The sequence below is a fragment of the Anneissia japonica genome, unplaced genomic scaffold (assembly GCF_011630105.1).
Source record: "Anneissia japonica isolate Jap-2015-1 unplaced genomic scaffold, ASM1163010v1 scaffold284795_len787576_cov167, whole genome shotgun sequence".
NCBI classification, from domain to species: Eukaryota; Metazoa; Echinodermata; class Crinoidea; order Comatulida; family Comatulidae; genus Anneissia; species Anneissia japonica.
Genome location: NW_022685813.1, coordinates 560,820 through 584,191, shown reverse-complemented (window position 1 = coordinate 584,191; position 23,372 = coordinate 560,820). Strand labels below are relative to the sequence as shown.

The 23,372-nt window shown below is 34.0% G+C and overlaps 2 protein-coding genes across 3 annotated transcripts; one reads left to right on the top strand and one right to left on the bottom strand.

The window, feature by feature from the left end:
- Positions 1 to 443: 443 nt before the first annotated feature.
- On the bottom strand, positions 444 to 14,815 carry LOC117112715. 2 transcript variants are annotated; one of them, XM_033255858.1, is made up of 17 exons: positions 14,579 to 14,815; positions 14,209 to 14,376; positions 13,393 to 13,732; positions 12,842 to 13,030; positions 12,250 to 12,474; positions 11,937 to 12,052; positions 10,568 to 10,693; positions 10,110 to 10,194; positions 9,315 to 9,480; positions 8,735 to 8,906; positions 7,818 to 8,619; positions 7,057 to 7,160; positions 6,741 to 6,904; positions 6,207 to 6,379; positions 5,681 to 5,777; positions 4,086 to 4,247; positions 444 to 2,141 (listed from the first exon to the last, which is right to left on the bottom strand). In XM_033255858.1, the coding sequence occupies exons 1-17, from the start codon at positions 14,584 to 14,586 to the stop codon at positions 2,098 to 2,100; spliced, it is 3,141 nt and encodes a 1,046-aa protein (XP_033111749.1). In that variant the 5' UTR covers positions 14,587 to 14,815; the 3' UTR covers positions 444 to 2,097. The 2 variants fall into 2 exon arrangements, with proteins under 2 accessions (XP_033111749.1, XP_033111757.1); XM_033255866.1 differs by having other exon boundaries at positions 13,393 to 13,729.
- Positions 14,816 to 14,938: 123 nt separating this feature from the next.
- Positions 14,939 to 23,054, top strand: LOC117112705 (actin-like protein 6A; the record flags this gene model as incomplete). Its single annotated transcript, XM_033255848.1, is given in 10 exon segments — positions 14,939 to 15,096; positions 16,123 to 16,199; positions 16,482 to 16,662; positions 17,326 to 17,426; positions 17,754 to 17,851; positions 18,297 to 18,391; positions 18,892 to 18,998; positions 19,628 to 19,776; positions 20,390 to 20,504; positions 22,974 to 23,054. Coding segments are annotated over 10 exon segments (1,029 nt in total), but the record flags the coding sequence as incomplete, so codon positions are not given.
- Between the last annotated feature and the right edge of the window lie 318 nt (positions 23,055 to 23,372).

Genomic DNA, 23,372 nt, shown 5'->3' with positions numbered 1-23,372 from the left:
CCTAAGCATCATAATAAGACTTAGTTTAGTTTAGAGCATCTTGTTTATGTGTTTATCTTGTCACAGGATTTCCGCTTAGTAAAGTGATTAGGTTCGCTATTGGCATATCCTTGGCCATGGGCCTAAACATTTAAAAAAAAAATAATAATAATAATCATACATACTCGAAGTATCGAAATGCACGCCATCGTGTCGGGATTCAATATTTCGACATTAATTATGTCATCAGGGATTAATGTCGAAATATTGAATCCCGACACGATGGCGTGCATTTCGATACTTGGAGTATGTACATAATAATAAATAATAAGTACATTAATATTAATCGCATACACACAGACCTACTTAAATTCAATCATGCATTCGCCAGGACAAACAAATTAAAATTTAGTCTTTTCCCCGTATTTGGGATACATTGCCAAAAGAAATAAGAGACAAACTCATTTTTTATTTAAACATATTTTTAATCGACTCAAAAGCCACTTAATAGTTGAGAACTGAAAAGTGTAATTACAGCCACATTTTAGACATGTATATAAAGTTAAATAGTTGAGCTCCCAGCCAGTATGTTTAAAGCCACTTTTGAGCAATCCCGTCTGGTGTTGGCTAGCATTTTTACAATATTTTCCCCCCATTTTTTTTTCGTGTGTTGAATTAAAGATGAAATAAATGATATGAGATATTAAATGATATAATTTCTCAAAAAATAAACAATTTAAACTAAGTTAACAATGATTTTATTGTAAGTAAGCACGTATATTGGTCTTATAACATAGCCAATACATGGAGGTAAAAGTGTAAGAAATTATTTCAATCCTAATCATAATCATTTAGCATTCACATAGTATTGGCTGTACAATATTCAAGACATCAAAAGTGTTCACGGCCAGAACAAATGTAATTCTTCAGAAGGTAGTAACTTGAATCTCTACTCAATATATATTGAACATACATTTATGTAACAGGGCACATCTACAATGTTATTGATATGTCGAAAAGTCATAGTTTGATACAAACATAATGTGTTAGCTGGGGCCAACATTTATAATAATTAATAACAATAATAATCACACACATACACTTACACATCACATTCAATAAATTGTTCCTAAAATGTATTTTAAAATGTACACTCCATGGATCAATAAAACTTAACAAATGGATTTTCTTTTTCAAATTTACCAACATTTTACTACAAAAAAAATCCCTAATTGATAACCAGCTAATTTAAAAGGCTATGCAAGAATTTTTATTTAAATTCTGAAATCAATCCAACCTTGTTAAAACTTGTTTCCATCAATCTACAGTAAACAAATGAATATAAAATTGTATTTATTTGAATATTTCCTGTTATGAGCAAAATCTTCAAAAACAAGAAATATGTTCAAGTATGAAATGTAGTTAAAAAATTTGTAGCATTGGATACAAAATTTCACACATAATAAAATCACTTAATAAAACTCAATATTCAAACTTCCCTGTCAGTTTATCGTGAGTACTCTATAGTACTTGATTCCTGATGATGACATAATTAATGTTGAAATATTGAATCCCGACATGATGGCGTGCATTTCGATACTTGGAGTATGTATTATACTATCTTATCTGAGAAGGTAGACATACATAACCTCTCTGTTTTTCATACAAAGAGCCTTGTAAGGATACAGGGTATCTTCTGGCCTAACACCATATCCAACGAGGAACTATTAGATCGATGCAAAATGAATAACATGGAAACTATTCTGAGGAAACGATGGAGATAGATTGGCCCTATACTTCGAAAAGAATCAGATGACATCACACGCACAGCTCTATTCTGGACTCCAGAAGGAAAGAGGAAGAGAGGAAGGCCGAAGAATACCTGGAGACGGACTGCGGAGACAGAACTGAGGAGTCTGGGGCACACATGGGGTACCATACAACGGTTGGCCCAGAACAGATCTAAGTGGAAGGACTTCGTTGCTGCCCTACATGCCAAAGGCATAACAGGCAGTAAGTAAAAGTAAGTATCTGAGATTAATCAGTGGACCTTTCAGTACTCTATATCATATAATTCCTTCCTTTTATTATTTTTTCATCAACCCATTTCTGTCGAAGTCATGTGGAAGGGTATCCAACTTTGATATCCAGACCCAAGGAATCTGAAAAAAAAACAAAACAAATCATAATTAATGGGCAATCATGTTATCTAGAAGTGCATACTATTAAACTTAGGCGATGTGTCAATTTAAATCACTTTATTTATTTGACGCCATTCCAACAGTCACTTTTCACCGATCTCTGATATTTTTTTTAATTCTTCGACATTTAATACTGGTTAGACAAGTGTGCAGGATGTAACATAAATAAATGAGTTTATTTATACTATATAACACAATATATACTTAATATATTTTTTAACAAATAAACCAATAAGTTGATGTTGACTTACGCTTGCATAAGTCAACATCAACTTATTGGTTTATTTGTTTAAAAATATATTAAATACATCAATACAAAACCAGATGAAACTACTCAGACCTGGCAAGTTTAGCTAAAAATATTTTAGCCACAAAAGGGACGTTTACAAATGGAAAGTGGATACCACCTCACCTCCACCATGGGACTCTAAGGAGATGATTTTTCAATCATTATTTCATCCTTCTACCAATATTTAAAATGAGTTAGCTCTTCATTTTGAACTGCCTTGGCTCATTCTGCTGATAGGCTTGGGTCGAGTCCCACTCAAGACTCTGCAGATTGGATGGCTCCAAGCCTATGAAATCTACTCAACTGCTAGTACTAGCTTATGGGGCTCTCATCTACGTACATGTATTTGCAGTGGCATATCTTGGGGTTGTGTGGCAGTCCACACACTCCAGAAAGGCTTGTGCCACCCCACTTTCCCCCCCCACACACATATATATATATATATATATATATATATACATACATATCATACACACACACACACACATATATATATATATATATAGACAAGTGTGCAGGATGTAACATAAATAAATGAGTTTACTTATACTATATAACACAATGTACACTTAATATATTTTTTAACAAATAAACCAATAAGTTGATGTTGACTTACGCTTGCATAAGTCAACATCAACTTATTGGTTTATTTGTTTAAAAATATATTAAATACATCAATACAAAACCAGATGAAACTACTCAGACCTGGCAAGTTTAGCTAAAAATATTTTAGCCACAAAAGGGACGTTTACAAATGGAAAGTGGATAGCACCTCACCTCCACCATGGGACCTTAAGGAGATGATTTTTCAATCATTATTTCATCCTTCTACCCATATTTAAAATGAGTTAGCTCTTCATTTTGAGCTGCCCTGGCTCATTCTGCTGATAGGCTTGGGTCGAGTCCCACTCAAGACTTTGCAGATTGGATGGCTCCAAGCCTATGAAATCTACTCAACTGCTAGTACTAGCTTATGGGGCTCTCATCTACGTACATGTATTTGCAGTGGCATATCTTGGGGTTCACTCCAGAAAAGCTTGTGCCACCCCACTCCCCCCCCCCACCCACCACAGTGAAAATGTCCGAAGCAAAAAACCATGCTCAAGTAGTTAGAAATCAACTCATATCACCTCATTTTGCGACCTAGTTATAAGTTATTATTATTACTTTATAGGATTTATATAGTGCGCTTATCCAGAAAATTGCTTTTTCCCCTGGTCATTGAATACAGGAATCAATCATACATATAACCTCCTCTGCTCCCTGGGGGAGTATTAGGTATGCGTGTAATCAACACTACTAATTTCATTCCGAATCATTCACCTCCTACCAGGTACCCATTTATACCTGAAGCAAGGCAAATACAGAGTGCCTTGCCCAAGGACACAAGCAGTGTGACGAGCATTGGTCTCAAACCCAGACCTTGTGATTGAAAGCCCAACGCCTTACACGCTGTCACATGCTTCTACACTTCTAGTGCCCCCTTGCTTAATAATCTATCCCCTGGCCAACTCCACCATCAGCTCCCCTTTTCATGAATTCTAGATATGCCACTGTCCATATATAGTTGCAAGGTTTACCATTTTACAAAATAGGAATATGTGTACATAGCCTACCAGTTGGAATTTCAACTCTTTTGAAGAAGAACTGAAGCTCGCGTTTCAATATCCCTCTGTAAGTACTGGAGAACTTCATCTTTAGTTCATAAAAACTACCTTCGGTTTTACACATTTCTTTTAGTCGGAGGTCATGTGTCAACTTCTGCAGTACAATAACAGCTGCAAAAAATACGTTAATCAATTGTTATACAAGATTGACAATGTACGTGTTATAATAAATAAACATATATCATGATATACCCTGTGTATTTTTTAATTGTGTATGCTTGTAGCAAGCAACCTATGTACAATTGCCTTTTTAAAATATTCATATTCACCACATTATTAGCTTTGAAATGATAGATCATTTACTGGAATCAACTTAGTACTGCCAAAGTTATGAGTAAAAGTATTATGGCTTCTTTGTACTTTCTTTTTCAATTCCCACTTTCAAAATATCTAACTCAAAGAGCTCAATTACCAACCGCATAAAGGAATAATGATGACATAATTAATGTCAAAATATTCAATCCCAACAGGATGGCGTGTATTTCAATACTTGGAGTATGTATTGTACTTTCTTATCTGAGATTAATCAGTGGACCTTTCGGTTATTATTATCATTATTATTATTATTTTTTTTTTTTTTTTTTTTTTTTTTTTTTTTTTTTTTTTTTTTTTTTTTTTTTTTTTTTTTTTTTTTTTTTTTTTTTTTTTTAATTATTATTTTTTATTATTATTATTATTATTTATTTATTATTATTATTATTTTTTTATTATTATTATTATTATTTTATTATTATTATTATTTATTATTATTTAGTATTATTATTATTACTATTATTATTATTATTATTAAAGTATACAATACAGCCACATTCTTATGCTAATTAATCAGTATAACATTTAGCAACAGTACGCTGGTTTTGGCATGGCAAGAATCGTATGTTAATATATACAGTATATCATGGAGGTATAACAACCTCCATGTACATACAAAGAACAGTTTACAAACATTAAATGTCAGTTATACAATTAATGCAGTACTTTAATGGGAAAGTGAATCAGGCAAGGATTTTCAAAGTCTAGACCTAGCCATTGCATATCATCATTGTTTTTGACAGCTCAGGAAAAGCCTGAAAGTGACTTTGTCTCGTTTCTGACAAGGTGAGTCGCTGACCACCAAAGTGCAGCCCCAAGCAAAAATGTTGGGAAGCACTTTATCACAGTATATGCTGACCTTGAACTAAACTAATAATATCTGTGGTTGGAATGGGTTCAAGTGTAGAGCTTATCTCAAATCAAGGAACCCCATGGCATCTCAAGGCTAGTTTTATACGGTTAGGTGTCCATTAAAAAAAATAAAAAATCATTGGACATACATATTTTTTTTATGCTTTGTAATTTTTTATGACCCTGTAATTAAATTAGTGTCAGCATTTACGATAAATTTAATGGAGATGATAATGATGAATTTAAAAACATATTTATTAAATGCCATCTCTATCTTTTACAGTAATAAACTAAAAGAATATTTTAAAAATATTTCACATAATGAAAACTACATCTAAGTTTTGAATAAATAATAGTAAAGCTTGTATACACAGATATACCTAGGAGACTGATGAACATATTCGGATGCTCCTTACAAATAAATTCAAGTAGGGCTGGTATTAAACCAATAGACGCCAACTTCATATGAACTGTAATCTGAAAAGATAATAATTTGAAGCGAATCAAATCAATCAAATAAGATAGTATAATACATACTCCAAGTATCGAAATGCACGCCATCATGTCAGGATTCAATATTTTAACATCAATTATGTCATCATCAGGAATGATAATGACAAATCAATCAATTGGGACAATCTGTATCCAAACATTGTTATTAATTATTTTATATATTGCCAACTAAGTTGACATACATTTTCTTGAAAAGTTATTGTCCCTTCAGTATTCAAACTTAAGATTACCATTCAGATATTAATTATAAATATATTATGAGGAAAAATACTGTAATTTTTTTAGGATTTGAACCATAACTTTTGAGATTTGAAGGTGGATGCCTTCCTACTGAACCATATGTTTAACTCTATACAAAATTATTGTATGTTGTATTGTTTGTGTGCTACTTACATCTCCAAAAGACAGCATATCATAAAGAATGAGTAGTAACCTTTGAACTGCGCCATCTTCTCGATCTGTTAAACCTTTGATCACATGACCTGCCATCTCCAAGCAGTGCATTGTACAATGCCATGATAACCGCTCCGGTGAATTAGTAATGGATGTTCTAAAATTTGACAATTCTGAATAACAACCAATTAAAGAAATTATGAGTTTAACAATGGAATTAAATTTACTATAAATGCATTAGAAAGTGCTGCCATATTGCATTTCTTTTTAACCATTAAAACATATTTCAAAGTTGACTCAAAAGGGCCATTCCACTAGCAAGCAGTAGCATGATTTGTTTCATTTCTTTCTGTCTTCAGAGTTTTTGCATAGGCATTCCCAAAATCTTTTGTGCTATATTACTTGTTACTTGTGTTGCAAGCTGTCCTCATATAATACAGTATTATACTAAGACAGACTGTTATACTGTTTTATTTGTTATTAAAGAGGTAAAAAGGCGAAAAATTTTTTAATTAAATTATCGATTTTCCCTACGTTTAGCATCCACTTTCTTTTTGTTTCCTACAGTCTTGGATGACTTCTTTCGTGAGTCTGTTTTCAAAGCCTCTTTCATCACATCAGCTGTCTTCTTACTCATACTGTTGATGACACTGCTAAGCAACCTATCTCGCATCTCCAAAGATTTTGAAATCTCTTCCCTGAAATTTAAACATTTAAAGATGTATGATGTAAAAGAAATAAAAATTGTTTTTAATGCATTGTATACACACACCATAGAGCAAAGAAACACTCTGTTTCTTTGCTCTATGCACACACAGGGTAAACTGGCTTTAAGTTGGATATCACTCACAGAGTTTTCTGTTTAACCAGCGGTGATTTAGAATCATGGTGATCGGTCAGTTTTGGTGGTTTTACAGGCTGTAGTAGACACTTCAAGGTTTCCAATATTTCTTCCTAGTTAGGAAATATAATTATTTGTTTAATAAAATAATTATTCATTAATAATAATTCTGAAAAATATGTGTAATAAAACAGAGTTTTATACAACACCACTGTAATCACTTTAAACTTTACGATGACCAATAATAGAAGAATCTTTAAAGTTGTAATAATTCCCAGTGGCAGATCCAGAAATTTGAAATAGAGGAGGCCCAGGGAGGGACTTACACAGAGGGAGGGTCTACCATGTTTGAGGCTGCTGTGAAAAAAATTATGGTTATGGCTTCTCTAGATGGCCAAAAATGGCACTCTCAAACCTACATTTAATTATAATTTTCCTTTTTTTTCAATTTTTTCATAATTGTAAAAAAAAAGTTTGGGGGGGGGGGTGGAGAGCCTGGGCTTGGCCACACTCCCACAAACTGTTAAATTATGTTTTTAAAATGTCATAATTCAGAGGCTCTACTAAGCTAATTACCGAACAAAATATCCAGTGAAGTGATCTTTCACACTACCAGCCTCTCGCATAAATTGTCATCTTCTCTCTTTCCTACCTCAGACCTTCCTTTTCAGCATCTTATCATTCAAAATCTAGTTGAAATATGACATCTATAAGAGGAATTGATCACAAGAAAACGTCAAAATTAACATCTGCTATGAATAATATCTTACTTCAAGTTGAGGAACTCCACATCTGGCCAATGACATGAGTGCATCAAAAAGACCTTCTTGACAAAGCTTCATCCGTAACTTCTGATGGAGTTCAAACACACTATCATCTGCCTTTACATCATATCCTGCTTCATTCAAGGTCTCTAATAATGGTCTTTCAAATGTATTTATAGTGCCCTCATCAATCGATTCAGACACCTCTCTTCTTTCTTCACTCTCTTCCCATGCAATTCTTTTGGTAATCAAACCAGCACCATCCGGATTAGCATTCATTTCCACAGCTTGGATTTCCATCAGGCCATCACCAGAGTCCAGTACCTCTTTGACAGTAATGGCTGGCATTGTTTCTTCTCCAGTACTTCTAATTTTCAAATCACCTATCAAATGTGGTGCATATTGATCTACAGGTGCATCATAATAGCTTTTTCCAACTTCCTGGTCAACTGCAATAGCTTCCTGTAGCTTGTCTTTGACGTTATAATTCCATTCTGTGCTACATATCTGGCTAAATAACTTCATAAGCGACAACATTTCCAAAAGAAACTTTAATTCTGACGGAACTAAGACATCTGCTAGATTTAATGGCGGCGTCTGCTCCTGTTCTTCCTTTTGCCAAATCTTCATGATGGCTTGCAAATGCAGAGTGTCAAGAGATCTCTCGGATGCAGTGGCTTGCCGAGTTCGTCTACCATCTCCCAACAGGTTGCAGTAAGAATTAAGGATGTGTATCACGTTCAGTGCTCCATTCTGTATCAAATATGTGGATGTGTTTAAGTTTACCTTTCGATGTTTACTACTGAAACTGTGGATCAATGGAGATCAAATATGTAAAAAGTTGAAGCAATAATTTGATATTTGAATAAACTCAATGTAAATTTTATTACTCTTTGGAAGAGAATAATTTATCTCAACATTACCATTGAAATAGGACTTTATTTGAGCTAGTTGTTCTTGTTCTTGATCGACTTAGTGGCAGAGTAGATATCAGGTAAAAGCAAGCAACTAAAACAGACATCGTGGAGTACGGATCATGAGCTGCCTTAAACCCTACCGACTGCACCTTACCATCCGAGTCAACAATCACCTTTCCTTTAAAAGAAAAAAGTTAAATGTGTACATAAAATATAGCATTTGTTACTTATAAAATGTACACAGTACAATGTTGAATTCCTGTAAAATTTCTATATTCATTCCGATGTCAAGAGCTTGTTTATATAATATATACATGAATGTATTTTTTATGGTATACTTTGCTAATGTTTATTTATGTTTAAATTATATATACTTTAATTTTTCTTTTTGGTATACTTGGTTTACATTAATTGGTTTACGTAAATTTTCATACACAGATCTTATTATTCAATTCTATTATTCAGGAACAAGCAGAATTGAATTAATTGTATTGAGGATATTTTAGACTTAATGGAGACAAAAACATTAATACACAATTATGATATAATTAATAAGGAATTATTCAATTACTTATGCATGTCTTACCTTCTCTGTACAGCAAATTAATTAGCATCTTGCTCAGGAACATAACACCTCTTTCTGTCCTTGATTTAGTCTCTTGTCTTTTCATACCAAGAGAAGTGTGTTTCTGCATTAGTTTCACATCTGCCATCCCTCTCAAGTTGTTACCTTCACAATGAATTCTGCCCATCTGCAATATATTTATCACTACATAAATATTCCTTTTCATTATGAAAGCAAGGCCACAAATATTTAGGGACACAAAACAACATACAACACTTTACATTTGCTAATGTTCTTAGCAAAGCACTATGTTTGTCTCTCTCTACCCAGGAGTATAAATGGGGTACCTGGTACGATGTTGTGGATTGCATATTAGTCTGATTAGAAGAGATTGTACACAATAAACTCAGCACACACAAACAAGTTTCTTGTGAAAAATTTTCCAATATATTACATACATTACAGCACTTATAAATAACACTATCTCATGAAGATCAGAGCGCTTGCAATGTGGATTGGTTCATACATTTCTTCTCCCCTAAGGGACTCTTCGTATCTGAGCCTGAAAGCTGGTACCAGCTACTCTCATCTGTCCACAAGAACAGGGGCTGGATGGACCAGTACACTGGGTAACCCCCTACTCGTCTCAAAAGATGTACTGGGTTCTTTATAGTGCACATGTGCCAACACTGCACCATAGGCAAGCATGTCGTTCGAACCAGCTCCGATATTGTGGCTGTAGGCTGTAATGATGTCATATCACACACATATAAGGGCAAATTTACAAATCAACATGTGAACAGGGTTTAAAATTACCTGCACGATGGATTCCTTAAGAATGTTAGTTTCCTGACATTTAAGTAAAGCATGAATCATCTTCACACCCAAACCTCGCACCTTCCTGCAAATGAAAATATTTAAAAAATTTTGAATTAATTTTTCTTACCATATTCAGTCAAGATAGTCTCACACATTATATTGACCACATAATTTCAATGAGACAATTATTATTAATTGTAATAGTACATAGTACAAACATGCAAACACTTGGAAATTGTATGATGTGAGTTCAGTTGGAAATTTTTTTCCTGCTCACAGATATGTGGGAGACTGTGTAAATTTTTGGAAGGCATTCTTAGTTTGCCAGAGGCTTGCAAGCTCTGTATATAGTAGGAACAGTGTTAAGTAGGAACTACAGGTATATATAAATCCACGCAGTTATTTTTATACAACACTAGGAACATAAACATAGGAAGAGAATTGTACACACTTACACACAATTGGTTGCTTGAGTGACTTGAACCAGTAATTTTAGTTTATCTTCTTCTAGTATACTTGCTATTCCATATGAATCTTGGCACAATTTGTAGCAGAAACCCATTGCAGCTATTTGTTCAGAACTTTAGAAAGCAACACATTAATAAGTAATTGTTTAAATAGAGTTTGCACCTCAAATATCATAGTATTCATTTTTAAATTACTGTTACTGTATAACCATGGAGGTATTATTGAGAAGATCACTCGGCAACAGTTCCCTTTGACCCGAAAAACCCATGCGTTCCCCGCTTTTGCATCGCGCGCGGGCGTACTACCCTAACTTGGCAACAACTTGCATTTATACACTTCCAGCAGAGCAGTTGTGCAATAAAGCATTTGATTTTAACATATTAAATATCTTTATAATGAACAATGTTCCCCTGATTAGATTTTTTCAGACTTTTGGTATGTTATATTTCAGGAACGGATTCCGTAAAATATTTATGTTAAAATTACTTCTGTGTTCATTATAATTTTGTCTGAAGATTGCTTAGTTCAACTATAAAGCTAAGTTAGCGTAAAACTGAAAAATACTCAGATTTTGGATTGATTTTTCGAATAGTTAACCCTCGTTAACCCTAAAATGACTTAGTTTATTATAATCCTCAATCATTTATTAATTAATATCTGTTAAAATTAGAATTAGCGAATTTTGGCCAATTTATGGAAATTGAAGTTGAACTATACTATACTTTTAAAGGTCATGTAAATGTTCCATTAAATTCGAAACTTTTTTAGGTGGAAATATTGATATGTTTGATATATTATGAGAGATAAATGTATCAGCTTCAAAATGGAAACGATTGCGCAGCCATAGTGATTAGATTGACTGCATGTAGTGCGCACCGAGAAAAGAAGGTGCTCTCCATTTCGCCATGTTCAATTTTTTGATAAACTATGCCTGCTGAAAATTTGATGGCGGGGAACACATGGGACTTCAAAGGCATCGCGTAAACGTTCTTCACGCGCTGCAGCAACTTTGATCCTGGTTCATTTGCATAGCGCTGCGTGCGCGTAGCTTTTTCGAGTGATCTCCTTCTCAATAATACCTCCATGGTGTAACATACATTGAAATTATTCTTCTGTAATTTTTTAGGCCAGAAACTTTGCTTCGAACATGCTTGGTAGGAATTAATGTAAATTTATCAACATTTACGTATTATTATTATTATTATTCTCATAGTGCACAGCTACTGTATGTGTCTCACAAATTAGGAAGAGGAGCTATTTTTAGCGTGAACAAATATGCATTTGAAAACCACCAAGATACAGCTACACTTTTATGTTACTGACGATAAAAAACATTTTGGTTCTTGAGCATCTTACCAAAGGTCAACTCTAAATGCCATGTCAATTTCTCTAAAAACATAGTTGTCAATCACAGCAGCCATCAACTGATCATTATGGGATATTACATGAGTAAGCATTGTTATTACAGGTTCCTTGTAAAAATGAAACAACAAAAATAAAAGTAATTGGTGTAGATCATTATTCAAGATTTTATAGTGCCGTTGTATAAAGAATGCAATGTTGCAGTGTAAACATTTCAATAATCAGAATGATAACTACTTCTTAAACTTAAAACAAAAAATGTGTTTTTAGTGATGCCTATATATATATAGTGACTTCTTGGACTTACACGAAGTTTTGAAATTAGTTGTAGAGCACCGATGATGACCGGCATACCATGGTCAACCAGTAAAACTGCAATTTCATGACGAACAGCTAAGACGGACAAGACCGAGCCAGTTGATACAAGCAGATTTTCACCAATATTTGACTGAAGAATGGTCAGTAGTGACGGAAGGCCTCGTTGGATCATCAACAAAAGCCACGAGTCACATAACTCTTCATGACTGATTAGCTGAAAGTATAAAATTGAAAATTTAAAGAAAAAGAAATTTAATATTTTGTATTTTTCAATAAGTTATTGATATTTAAATGTATGTTCTCAACAAATAGAGAATGTTTAAATAATATCATACTGTCTGTTTCATAAAGACATAAGCAAATCCTGTTTAAATAATGAACAAACCACTAAATATGGAATATTGTATCTAGATATAATTACAATTCACATATTACAATAGGAAGATGCTATTATGGATATAAAGCACCTCTCTTGTTAATACTGAATGAGTTTTATGAACAGGCTCACACTGCACAGACAGATGTCTGCCGAGGCAACATGATGAGGAGGTTAGAAAATATAAGACAACAAACACTGTTACCATGCCAATGCAATGCAGCGCATCTTTCAAGAGTAGAATATCCTGTTCTTCAACAACCTTCACTAACTTTTCGAGAAATCCAGCTTCAAAAATTGCCTTGGCATTTGCCATTATTGCACTAAGTTTCGCCAACAACACCAACACACATGATTTAACAGTATTACTGTTTCCATTTAGCAGTAGTTTCAGCTAAAATACAACACAAAACGATTAGTGAAAGCAAGTAATATAGAGGTTATTACAAGTACATGGGCAATTAGATGGCAACTCAAAATTTAAAATTGTTTATTCACAATACTAAGTATAATGTTTATAATTATTATAAATTAATGGCTAAATGATTAATGTTAATAAAATCAAAATACTTAACAGGTTTCTGAATGAACCCTTGGTTTTAAGTTTAATCATGGGCAAATAAGATATAAAAACATCTGACAGGCCATTGATTGCTCATATTCTGGTAAATTTTTAATTCCATTGATTTAGAGGGTAACCCCTCCCCAAAGTGGTAGATTCCAGAACAGACCACAAATAATAAAGTTGAATTCTACCTGCTGAAGTTGGACTGCGTGTAATGTCTCATTTCCTGGTCTAAAACCTGACACCAGATTAGTCAAAACTGGAGACCTGTCCTTCTGTAATGCCTTTCTAGTGTGCACATTCAACATATCTATGATCTTGCCAATACTGATTTCATCTTCATCATCGGTGTCTGAATCGGAGGACAGAGACTTCCCACCTGCAATCTGAGATTTCTGGTTTCCTATATTACCACAAGAACACTTGGTGTTGATGGGCTGGTTGAAGAGAGTGGAGGGTATTGAGTGAATCGTGTCGGTGTCCAGTGGAATTGAATCTATCTTTACGAGCATTTCATTTAAACTTTCGCTGCTGAAATTATATACAGTACACAGCATAAGACTATAATAATAATCCATCAATTTGACCTAAAATTTATTTTATTTGAAGATAATATCGAATTAGTACATGCTCGGGGATAGGAAAATTACATGCAAATGAAAATGATGATGTCACGACAGACTTTAATGTACCTTAGACCTCAATGTATAATATATGCAGTACATCACCTGTGAAACTTCTCTCATTCACAGAGGGATTTCTAAGCATCATCATGTTAGTGTATGGGCCGAGTCGGTTGTCGACCGAGTAGGTTAAGCGCTGAGTTGACAAGGGCCAAATTTGTTCATAGGCCGAGTCGGTATGGCCCGAGTTGGTTAAGCAGGGCCGAGTTTACCTGCACCCGTATATACCCAGTGCAGGCTCTAATCCTGATACTTGAATTTACTTTTAGGTATTTCTTTATATGCCAAATTGTTTACTTATAAAATAATATAAAATCTACTTACAAGTCCACATTTAATCTCTCTTTCGCTTCCTTCCTTTTGCCTTCACATTTCTGTATTCCTTTTCCACTAAGAACACCAACATTAGTCGATGTAGATTTACTGCATTGAATGTGGATTCGTTGTCTTCCTTTTACTTTTGACTTGACTGAAGCCATTTCAAAAAAATTTCTTCAAAAGAAACAAAGTAATTTGGCAGTGAGTGAACTGATGAGTGCTACGCCAATAGAGAGAATGTAACACTGTATCCTTGGTAAAAACTGTGGATCAAGTGGGATCCATGAACTTGATACTTATTCTGGTATCGGGAGCTCTAGGCATCCTAGAGGCAGGCAGGGTTATACCATGTCTGTTGTGACTGACATGTACTTACCTGATCATAGGCCAAGTCCTTTAAAACTAGGCCTACTAGGCCTATTTTCGTTAGGTAGCCTATTTAGAACCTATGCTTATTTACGCCTTATTTCTATATAATTCTGTAGTTTCTTTTATTCTTCACACATGGGAATCCAACATAATATATCAATCATGCTGGTTTACTTCTTCTAGCACAACTGATTTGCAAGACTTTTCGCTAAACTTTTCTAAGTCATTGTTTACTGTTGTTGAGATAAGCGTGATGACGCCACCAGGCGACTATTTAAGCAGGATTGATTCAGTGCTTGCTATCAGATCGTCTTCATTTTTTGTGGACTGGCACGATTTACATAAGGTAATGCTTCATATTTTTCCGCTATTTTTTCAGCGTGTCGATCGATCGTGTCGCGTGCTCAGAGTACCCTCGAAGTTGTGTGTGCTTTGTCTTTATCGCTCGTTCTGCGCTGTTATTTACGGATTTTTGTTAGTTTTAAACTTTTACTGGAAAAATGAGCGGAGGTGTCTATGGTGGAGGTAATATTTTTATTTTTTAATCTTGAATCTACACTTTTAGAACAGATGCAACTTGACCCGGTCTGCTGAGTTCAGCTACTGCTAGGGCCTAGGCTTAGCGGCCACCGAGTCCTGGCCAGCTAGGTAGCCAGTGCTAGGTAGGCCCTACTAGGCCTAAGGAACACCATCCATTTATTCCGTGAACCAGTTCGACCTCGATGTACTTAACACCCAGAAAATCTGAAAATTAAGCTTGTTTTGTTTGTGTTTTTTATTTTAACATGTAGGCCAAGGGCCTATCTATGCCTGCAAAAAAGGCTTATTTTTTATTTATTAAATCACAATTGTAAACAAAACACTGAAACAGTGAGTGAGACATTTGATAAAATATTGATTGTCATGACCACAAAACAAGGTGAAATTTGGTTTTCCTGATGCTTAAAATACAGTACATAAACAATAATGCTATATAAAATAATAAAACAAAGAATAGTTGCACTTAAAATATATTATTATACATGAAAGACTACAGTATATATACAGTATAGTAAGAACAATATTATTAATATATATCTCTGAAGATTTGAGTTGAAAACATGAGTTTTGTTGAAGTTTTGATATGATATTGATAAATTTGCATTTGAAGTAAATAAATAGTCATATTAAAATTGGTATTTTTTATACTCCTCTGTTCAATATATAATTAAATATTTTATTATTTACTGTGTTTTTAAACTTTCTATTTTAAATATGATGAATAAAAAGTATAGCCGCATTAGTCTGATACAGTATAGAATAGTATAAAGTAAATGACAGCAGCACAAGAATTCTGTATTGTTAGTCTCAAAAGTGCTGTTGTCATTTACTTTATATTGTTCTATTTTAAATATATTATAGCTTGTCAAAATAAAATCTCTGCTTTTGGACAAATGCACATTTTAAACTTACTCTTGTAGATTAATGGGAAATCTATGTTTAATACTTTAATTATATGCATGCAATTTTTTTTTCATAAAAAGAATCTTTCTAATTTGCTTTGAATGTTAGATGAAGTTGGAGCTCTAGTGTTTGATGTTGGCTCATATTCAATCAGAGCAGGTTATGCTGGTGAAGACTCTCCAAAAGTAAGTGTTCTCATAAAGATATAAGTGTTTTTAATGTAAATTTTATATACTGTGAACAAAAAAAACCATATTCAAATGAATTATTATTATACAGATTTAAAAATGTATGATACACAAATAAACCAGGACATACAGTAATAGGAGTATTTTGGTGTGAATTTCACTAAAGATAATCCATTAAGTCTTACAAGATAAGTGAGATTTAATGAAAAGTTCCTTAGAGTAAAGATGCTCTCAACCCAGTGTTATTTAATTTAATGATTGAGTTATTGCATTTTTCAGGCAGACTTTCCTACGATAGTTGGTGTTGTTGATAATAAAGATGAAAAAGCCATGGAGGTTGATGGAGATTCAGGTCAAACGATAAAGGAAAGTAAAAGCAAGAAGTATGTCATCGACACAAATGCACTTCACTTCCCCAGAGAAGGAATGGAGTTGGTCCACCCTCTCAAGGATGGAATGAGTAAGTTTAAAATAAATTTGCTGTTTGTGTCCATGTTAGATGGATGCCTGCAGCCACTACAAATCTGAAACCTAGCCTTGGATTTGTATCATGCAAATGTGCAACCATCGACATTTTATTATTGTATTCCCGTCAATTCTAAAAGTTATAAAATGTGAGACAGTGGCTATGGGCTTTCAATCTAAATATTGGGGCTAAAGTCTTGTTTTGAGTTCTTGGACAACACTTTTGTAGAGGTGGTTTCTTTCCAGAAAATATGATCATGGTAATATTAAACAATAGTGAGAGGTCATGAAAACAGTGGAAAAACTATGCCCAAGCAAATGGTGATATTATTTTCTAATAAATTACTACAGACTTAGGCCTACATATATTAACATCCTTTCTATGTGTTGATTTTGGTAATGAGAATAAGTCTTTAAAAGTGTTACAGTAGTTTATGAGAACAAGTCTTTAATAGTGTTTTAGTTACGAGAAATGTTCAATAGTATTTATACATAGGAAATAAATTCATTCTGGATTCAGTATTTATACAATTTGGACCAAATATTTTGACATTAGAAACTACAAAAATACATGCCAACAATTTTTTATTTTAATATACAGTATTTTATTGGACTGATTTTCATTATTTTATTTTTCTACTCCTTTTAAACTCCCAAGTTGAGGATTGGGATATATTTGAAAATCTTGTGGATCACCTGTACAAGAAACATGTTCGCTCAGACCCTCTCCAGCATCCAGTTCTAATGTCCGAAGTCCCGGTAAGTGATTTAGAAATTCTGCAGGAAATTTAATAACAACAAAGTCAAATAAAATTAGACAGAGGAAAATGGATATTCTCTTTTCACTGATATGAAAACCTGGTACAATATGAAATTAAGTCAAAAACGGATTCACTTATTTTGAGTGAACTCCATTGAGTATCTCTCTCCACATCCAATGTCATTTCTCAGCCATAACCGCAGAACATAAATGAATATAAACAAATAAATATTATTAAAGCAGAAAGACCCTAAGACAACCATAATTACAATGACTGACCAATCGTTTTAGTCCAGTTTTATCACACCTTTTCATTTTTTTTTCAGTGGAACAGTAGAAACAAGCGGGAACGACTGACCGAATTAATGTTCGAGCACTACAACATTCCTGCTTTCTTCTTATGCAAGAATGCAGTACTTACGGCGTATCCTTCTATGAATTTCAATGTCATAAAATATACCTTAGTTTATGAGAGTAAATTACTTTTTGTCTTAATGTATGTTGTAAAGGATACTGGCCGCAAACATTGAGATTTTTCAACAAAATGTTAGGCCTAGGCCCCTGCACATCTACGGCATGGTTAGGTATGCATGATGGTCTTCGAACTACGCTGCGATGCTAGGGCCAGCTAAGGTTTATGAAGGATCACTTAAATTTCAAAGCATACAATCCAGGGAGAACGCTAGGATAAAAAAACCACTATTTTGAATAATAGTATTGCCTTTCCTAGACATTTACTTCTAACGTTAACAGTGGGTGGTTGTTTTTGCAACCATAATGTTTTTCATATATACCCAAGTTAGGTCACATGACTACCTGTAAACAATCATCTCTAAATCCCTCTATTGTTTAACTTAACCACACAATAGCTTTGCTAATGGCCGTGCTACAGGTCTGGTTGTTGACAGTGGTGCTACTCAAACAACTGCCACACCGGTGCATGATGGGTACGTGCTACAACAAGGTCAGTAAACTAGTTTTTGTTACATGAGTTTACTTTTAACCATAGTTGTAGAGGTTGACCCTTTGAGCATCAGTATTGTGATACTTTATAAACTAAGTCTTATTATTAGTGTAATTATAAATTTGCTATAGTGCATAAACAAAGTCTGAATGTGAAACGGAACTAAAAAGTTGAAAAAAGATGTGTTTTGATAAGGTTTGTGAAAATGTTAAGGGAAATTAGGATAATGGCAAACTTCAAGAGGCAGGGAATTCCATAGTAATGGTGCAGCAACAGAAAACGCTGTGTCATCATAAGATTTCAATCGACTAGATGGAGTGTGAAGAAAAACTCTGCTGGTGTTACACATTATTGTGTACTAGTGTTTTTTTTTGTACATAACAATTTGATTGATGAGACTTGTCTGAAGGTGCATATACCTTTTCAGAGATTGTTTGATCTTAAGTGTATGTTGATTTTAAAAGAAGATTAAACAACCTGTTGCTTTAATATTTGTATAGGTATTGTGAAGAGTCCGATTGCTGGTGATTTTATAACAATGCAATGTAAGGAGTTACTAGACAACCTCAGGATTGAAGTTACACCAACGTACCTGGTGGAATCCAAGGTAAAATACCTGAATAATTTATTTGAAATTTATTAATATAAATATGGGAAAAAATATGTGTAAACATGATAAGTACTGTAGTTTACACTGATATAACTTGATTGATTGTTTGATTGATAGGTTGAGTGAAAGCATATATTATTACCAGTGATGAATAAAACAGCAAATGCTGATAATTTTTAGTACCTTCAATTAAACACACTGCGTGAAGCAAAATGAATATACAACCTAAATAACAACTTTTGACATGCAGTAATATGGAAATTAATCGAATGGTGTTGATTACATATTTTTATTGTTGTTTCTTGTTCCTAACATTTTCATGTCTTTTTTTATTCCCAGTACTAAAGTAGTTCTGTCTAATGTGTGTGTATACAAATGACATTATGTTATATGCTTTTCATGTTCATTATAATTGTGTACTATATAGTATTTTTTTTATTGATTACAATACAAATGTTTGTTTTGTATTTCGTTGTACATATGTATACTTTATTATTTGTACGTTAATCACTGCACTGGACCAACCACCCAGCATTTGAACAAAAAATGAATAATTATGTTAATGAAAACCTAATGGATATATGAATGTAGAAGTAAAGCCATAAATAAATGATGGTTATTTACAGGAAGTTGTAAAAGAGGAGCAACCAGCAATCTTTAAGAAACGTTCTGTACCAAATGTCACAAAATCCTGGCACAATTATATGGTAAAGAAGGTTATACAAGACTTCCAGGCCTCCACCCTGCAAATATATGACACAACTCCAGATGAAGAGTAAGTAGCGCCACCACTTGTCTAAGTCTGTTGCAGCAACAATTGGTTTTGCTGCCCTCATGGACTAAAGGCTGATATCTGATTTATTAATTATGTATGGTCAGTGGCGTGTCTAGGGTATTGAGGTGGAGTGGGGAGTGAGGTTTTATAAGGTGGTATTTTTGTTCAGCAAATTTAGTGGCTGATTCTCAAATATTATCTAGGGTGCAGTGGGGTGTAAATCACCACCTCACCCATGCTCTGTTTTAAATGCACCACACTGCATGGACATGGCCCTTGTGTTCCAATTATAGTAAAGAAATATTAGGAAGGCTTTTCACTTGTGTTGTTCAGTATGTCATGGGTATGTAATGTAGAAGATCTTGCTCTTGTCGTTATTTCATGCGTAAAACAATAAGCCATCTTTTATTTTCATTAGCGTGTGTGTCAAAGGTCAAGTTACACAAGGGATACATTCAAAAACAACAAAAGTAAATTATAATAGGATTGGCACCATAACTTCTGAGTGAAAATATATTAACAATATAAAACATTCTACATTTTTTCCCACTACTGTTCTAATATTCTTTTCATCAGGGAAGTAAAATAAATTTTGATATCTTTGTCCCCCTAGTGAAATGGCACAACTTCCAACTGCCTTGTATGAATTCCCTAATGGATACCATCAGGAATTTGGCCAGGAAAGAATCAAGATCCCTGAAGGATTATTTGATCCGTCCAATGCAGAGGTAAGACATGGTATTTTTCCTGTCAGCGTCAATGTATCAGTAGACTTATAATATCCTGGTTTGTCGTGAATTGGTTTTGTATCTGTAACCTATTTCCTGTCATGATGAATAGATAGCCAATTATTGGTTCCAAAAAAATCAGGAAGTTATCAGTCTTTCTTAATAAGCCGATTCGTAGTTTCAACTGCGCATTTCACTTTTTTTATTCACTTGTTCACTTAACTACTGCAGTAGAGGGCCTACAAAACAAGTGCCGGGAACCAAGGAGGCCAAGGCATGCTCATTTCAAGGTCAATTGACATAAACAAACATACAAAACATTGGTTTATGTCAATTGATCTTGGATACGGGCATGCGCAGTTCAAACTACAAATTGGCTTATTGGATTTGACCCATACAGTAAATCCAAAAATAAAAAGAGTACAATACCATGCAGCTACAGGAAACATAGCGTTGTACAATCATTCAAAAATATAGTATTAATATTAATATTACTTTTTTTTTTAATCTTTAAATGTAATTCTCTATTCACACTAGGCCTATTCTGGGTGCAAGCACTTTTCACCACACGATAAGTAAATTATTATCTGGATCTAGATCGGTAATTGATAAAGTCTCCCTGGAGGCATCTCATCAATATGGTTTAGTTTCATACTGTCACTGGACACCAAAGAGTCTGACTTACTTATTATTCCTTTCTGTTGTTTACAATAAATGAGGAACCTTTACAATGCAGTGCTTAGTTGAGTTTGTTCATGTTGTTAATTTATGTAGTTAATCTTATTTTGTTATATTTTAAAATTACAGTAGATGTATTTAAATATTATACCAAGATTTTATACAAAAAAAATCTTTCCCTGTTGTGGGTTTCAATTTGATAGATCGTGGGAATAATAAGATATCAGTACGTGTTTGTTTTTGGATAAAAGGTGTTTGAGGTGATGTTTATTGATGCAATGACCTGATAAAAAAAACAAACTCATTTACTGTTTTGGAAATGTCACCTTTCATTTATGTGAACTTTGAAATGTGCTAAGGGTTAGTGATTTTAAAGTTTGGCACCAGCTTTTTATCTGTCAGAATAATGAAGTGCAGTATAGCAGTTTCTGACTAAGCTCTGTTCTCATTCAGTGGTGTAACAATGAGGCCAGGGCCATGTGGCTGGGGGGGGGGGTCCTTTTTTGGGTCCTAGTCGGCAATTCAATTGTGGGATTTTAGATGTGCTTGTTTTTTTTTGTTATGTTTGTCACTGTATATTCTAAATGATTTTAATGATGAAATAAATAATATGAAATCAGTGGTGGATTCTGGAGCCCCTCTATTTCAAATAGAGGGGGCCCCAGGGTGGAACTTCCACAGATGGAGGGTTTATACTGCACCACCTCAGCCATTCCATGGTTAGGGCTGATTGTGGCACATCTAGATGGCCTCTATATGTCCTACTACAATGTCAGCAGACACATTATGTAGAGTATCAACAAAGCCCTTTTGGGTCATGTCCCCTAAGGGTCAGGGCCCTGTGGACTGCTGCATGGGAGCGCATAGGCGTTATGCTACTGTCCACGTTATCAAGTTTTATGTGACAAGTGCCTTTTCATATAAGAGAGTGCTATGACATCATCCCCATATACATGTGTGCTATGACATCATCCCCATATACATGTGTGCTATGACATCATCCCCATATACATGTGTGCTATGACATCATCCCCATATACATGTGTGCTATGACATCATCCCCATATACATGTGTGCTATGACATCATCCCCATATACATGTGTGCTACTGACATCATTCCCATATACATGTGTGCTATGACATCATCCCCATATACATGTGTGCAATGATATCATCTTGTCCATATCGTCGCTCACGTCACGAACTAACACAACCAAAGTAGATTGTGTTAGTTCGTGAAGTAGCGCGTCAAAACAAGCGTGTATTTGTTGTCAAGCAATTTTGTGGTTTTTACCACACAAAAAATCCTTAACAACAACAGCGCGTATTTTGACGCGCTATCTTGACACATAATTTGTTTGATCAGATTTGTCTGAAACTAATATTAAGCTCTGTCCAGACTATCAAGTTTTGTTTGACAAAAACATGTGACATGCCTATATATGGTCATGATATCACATTATGACCATATATAGGCACATCATGACGACTGCTCATGACTATATATGGGCATACAACAGTTTTCTTGTTAAAGACAATTTGATAGTGTGGACAGAGTATTATCATAGAAAATCTGATTAAACAAATTCTAGCAGACATGAATCTAATGTTACTCCAGATTTAATGATATATCTTCACCTAATCACCTGTACTATAAATGCAGTTTCTTTATTTAAGTTTATAGCATGGTATCACACAGGAATCCAGAGAATTTACATTCCTAATTCACAGCTGATTATATTCAGTTCAATTTTCACTACTAAATGCATTGTTTATCTTCCAATATTTAGGGATTTGAAGGAAACACTGTTCTAGGCTTGACGTCCGTTGTGAATACCAGTGTTGGAATGTGTGACATCGACATCAGACCAGTAAGTTGAAACAACCTTTCATATGATTTTTCAGCTCCTACACTTCATGAATGTATGAATTTATTTTTTAGTATATTTTCTGAATTTGTTTGTATTTGAAACACAATTCTACTATCATCAGACAGACAATTCTTAGCCCCTAGGGGACCATAAGCATGAGGTACACTTTCTAGTTTATTTTGTTATTGGCTGTGTATCTTGCTTCATTTCAATTCAATTTGAATTCAAATTATTTATCATTAACAGATTAAAATACAAGGAAAATGAGAGTGAGATAAAAAGTGATAAAAACTTAAAAGAGCTGCTGTTGAACCTCTC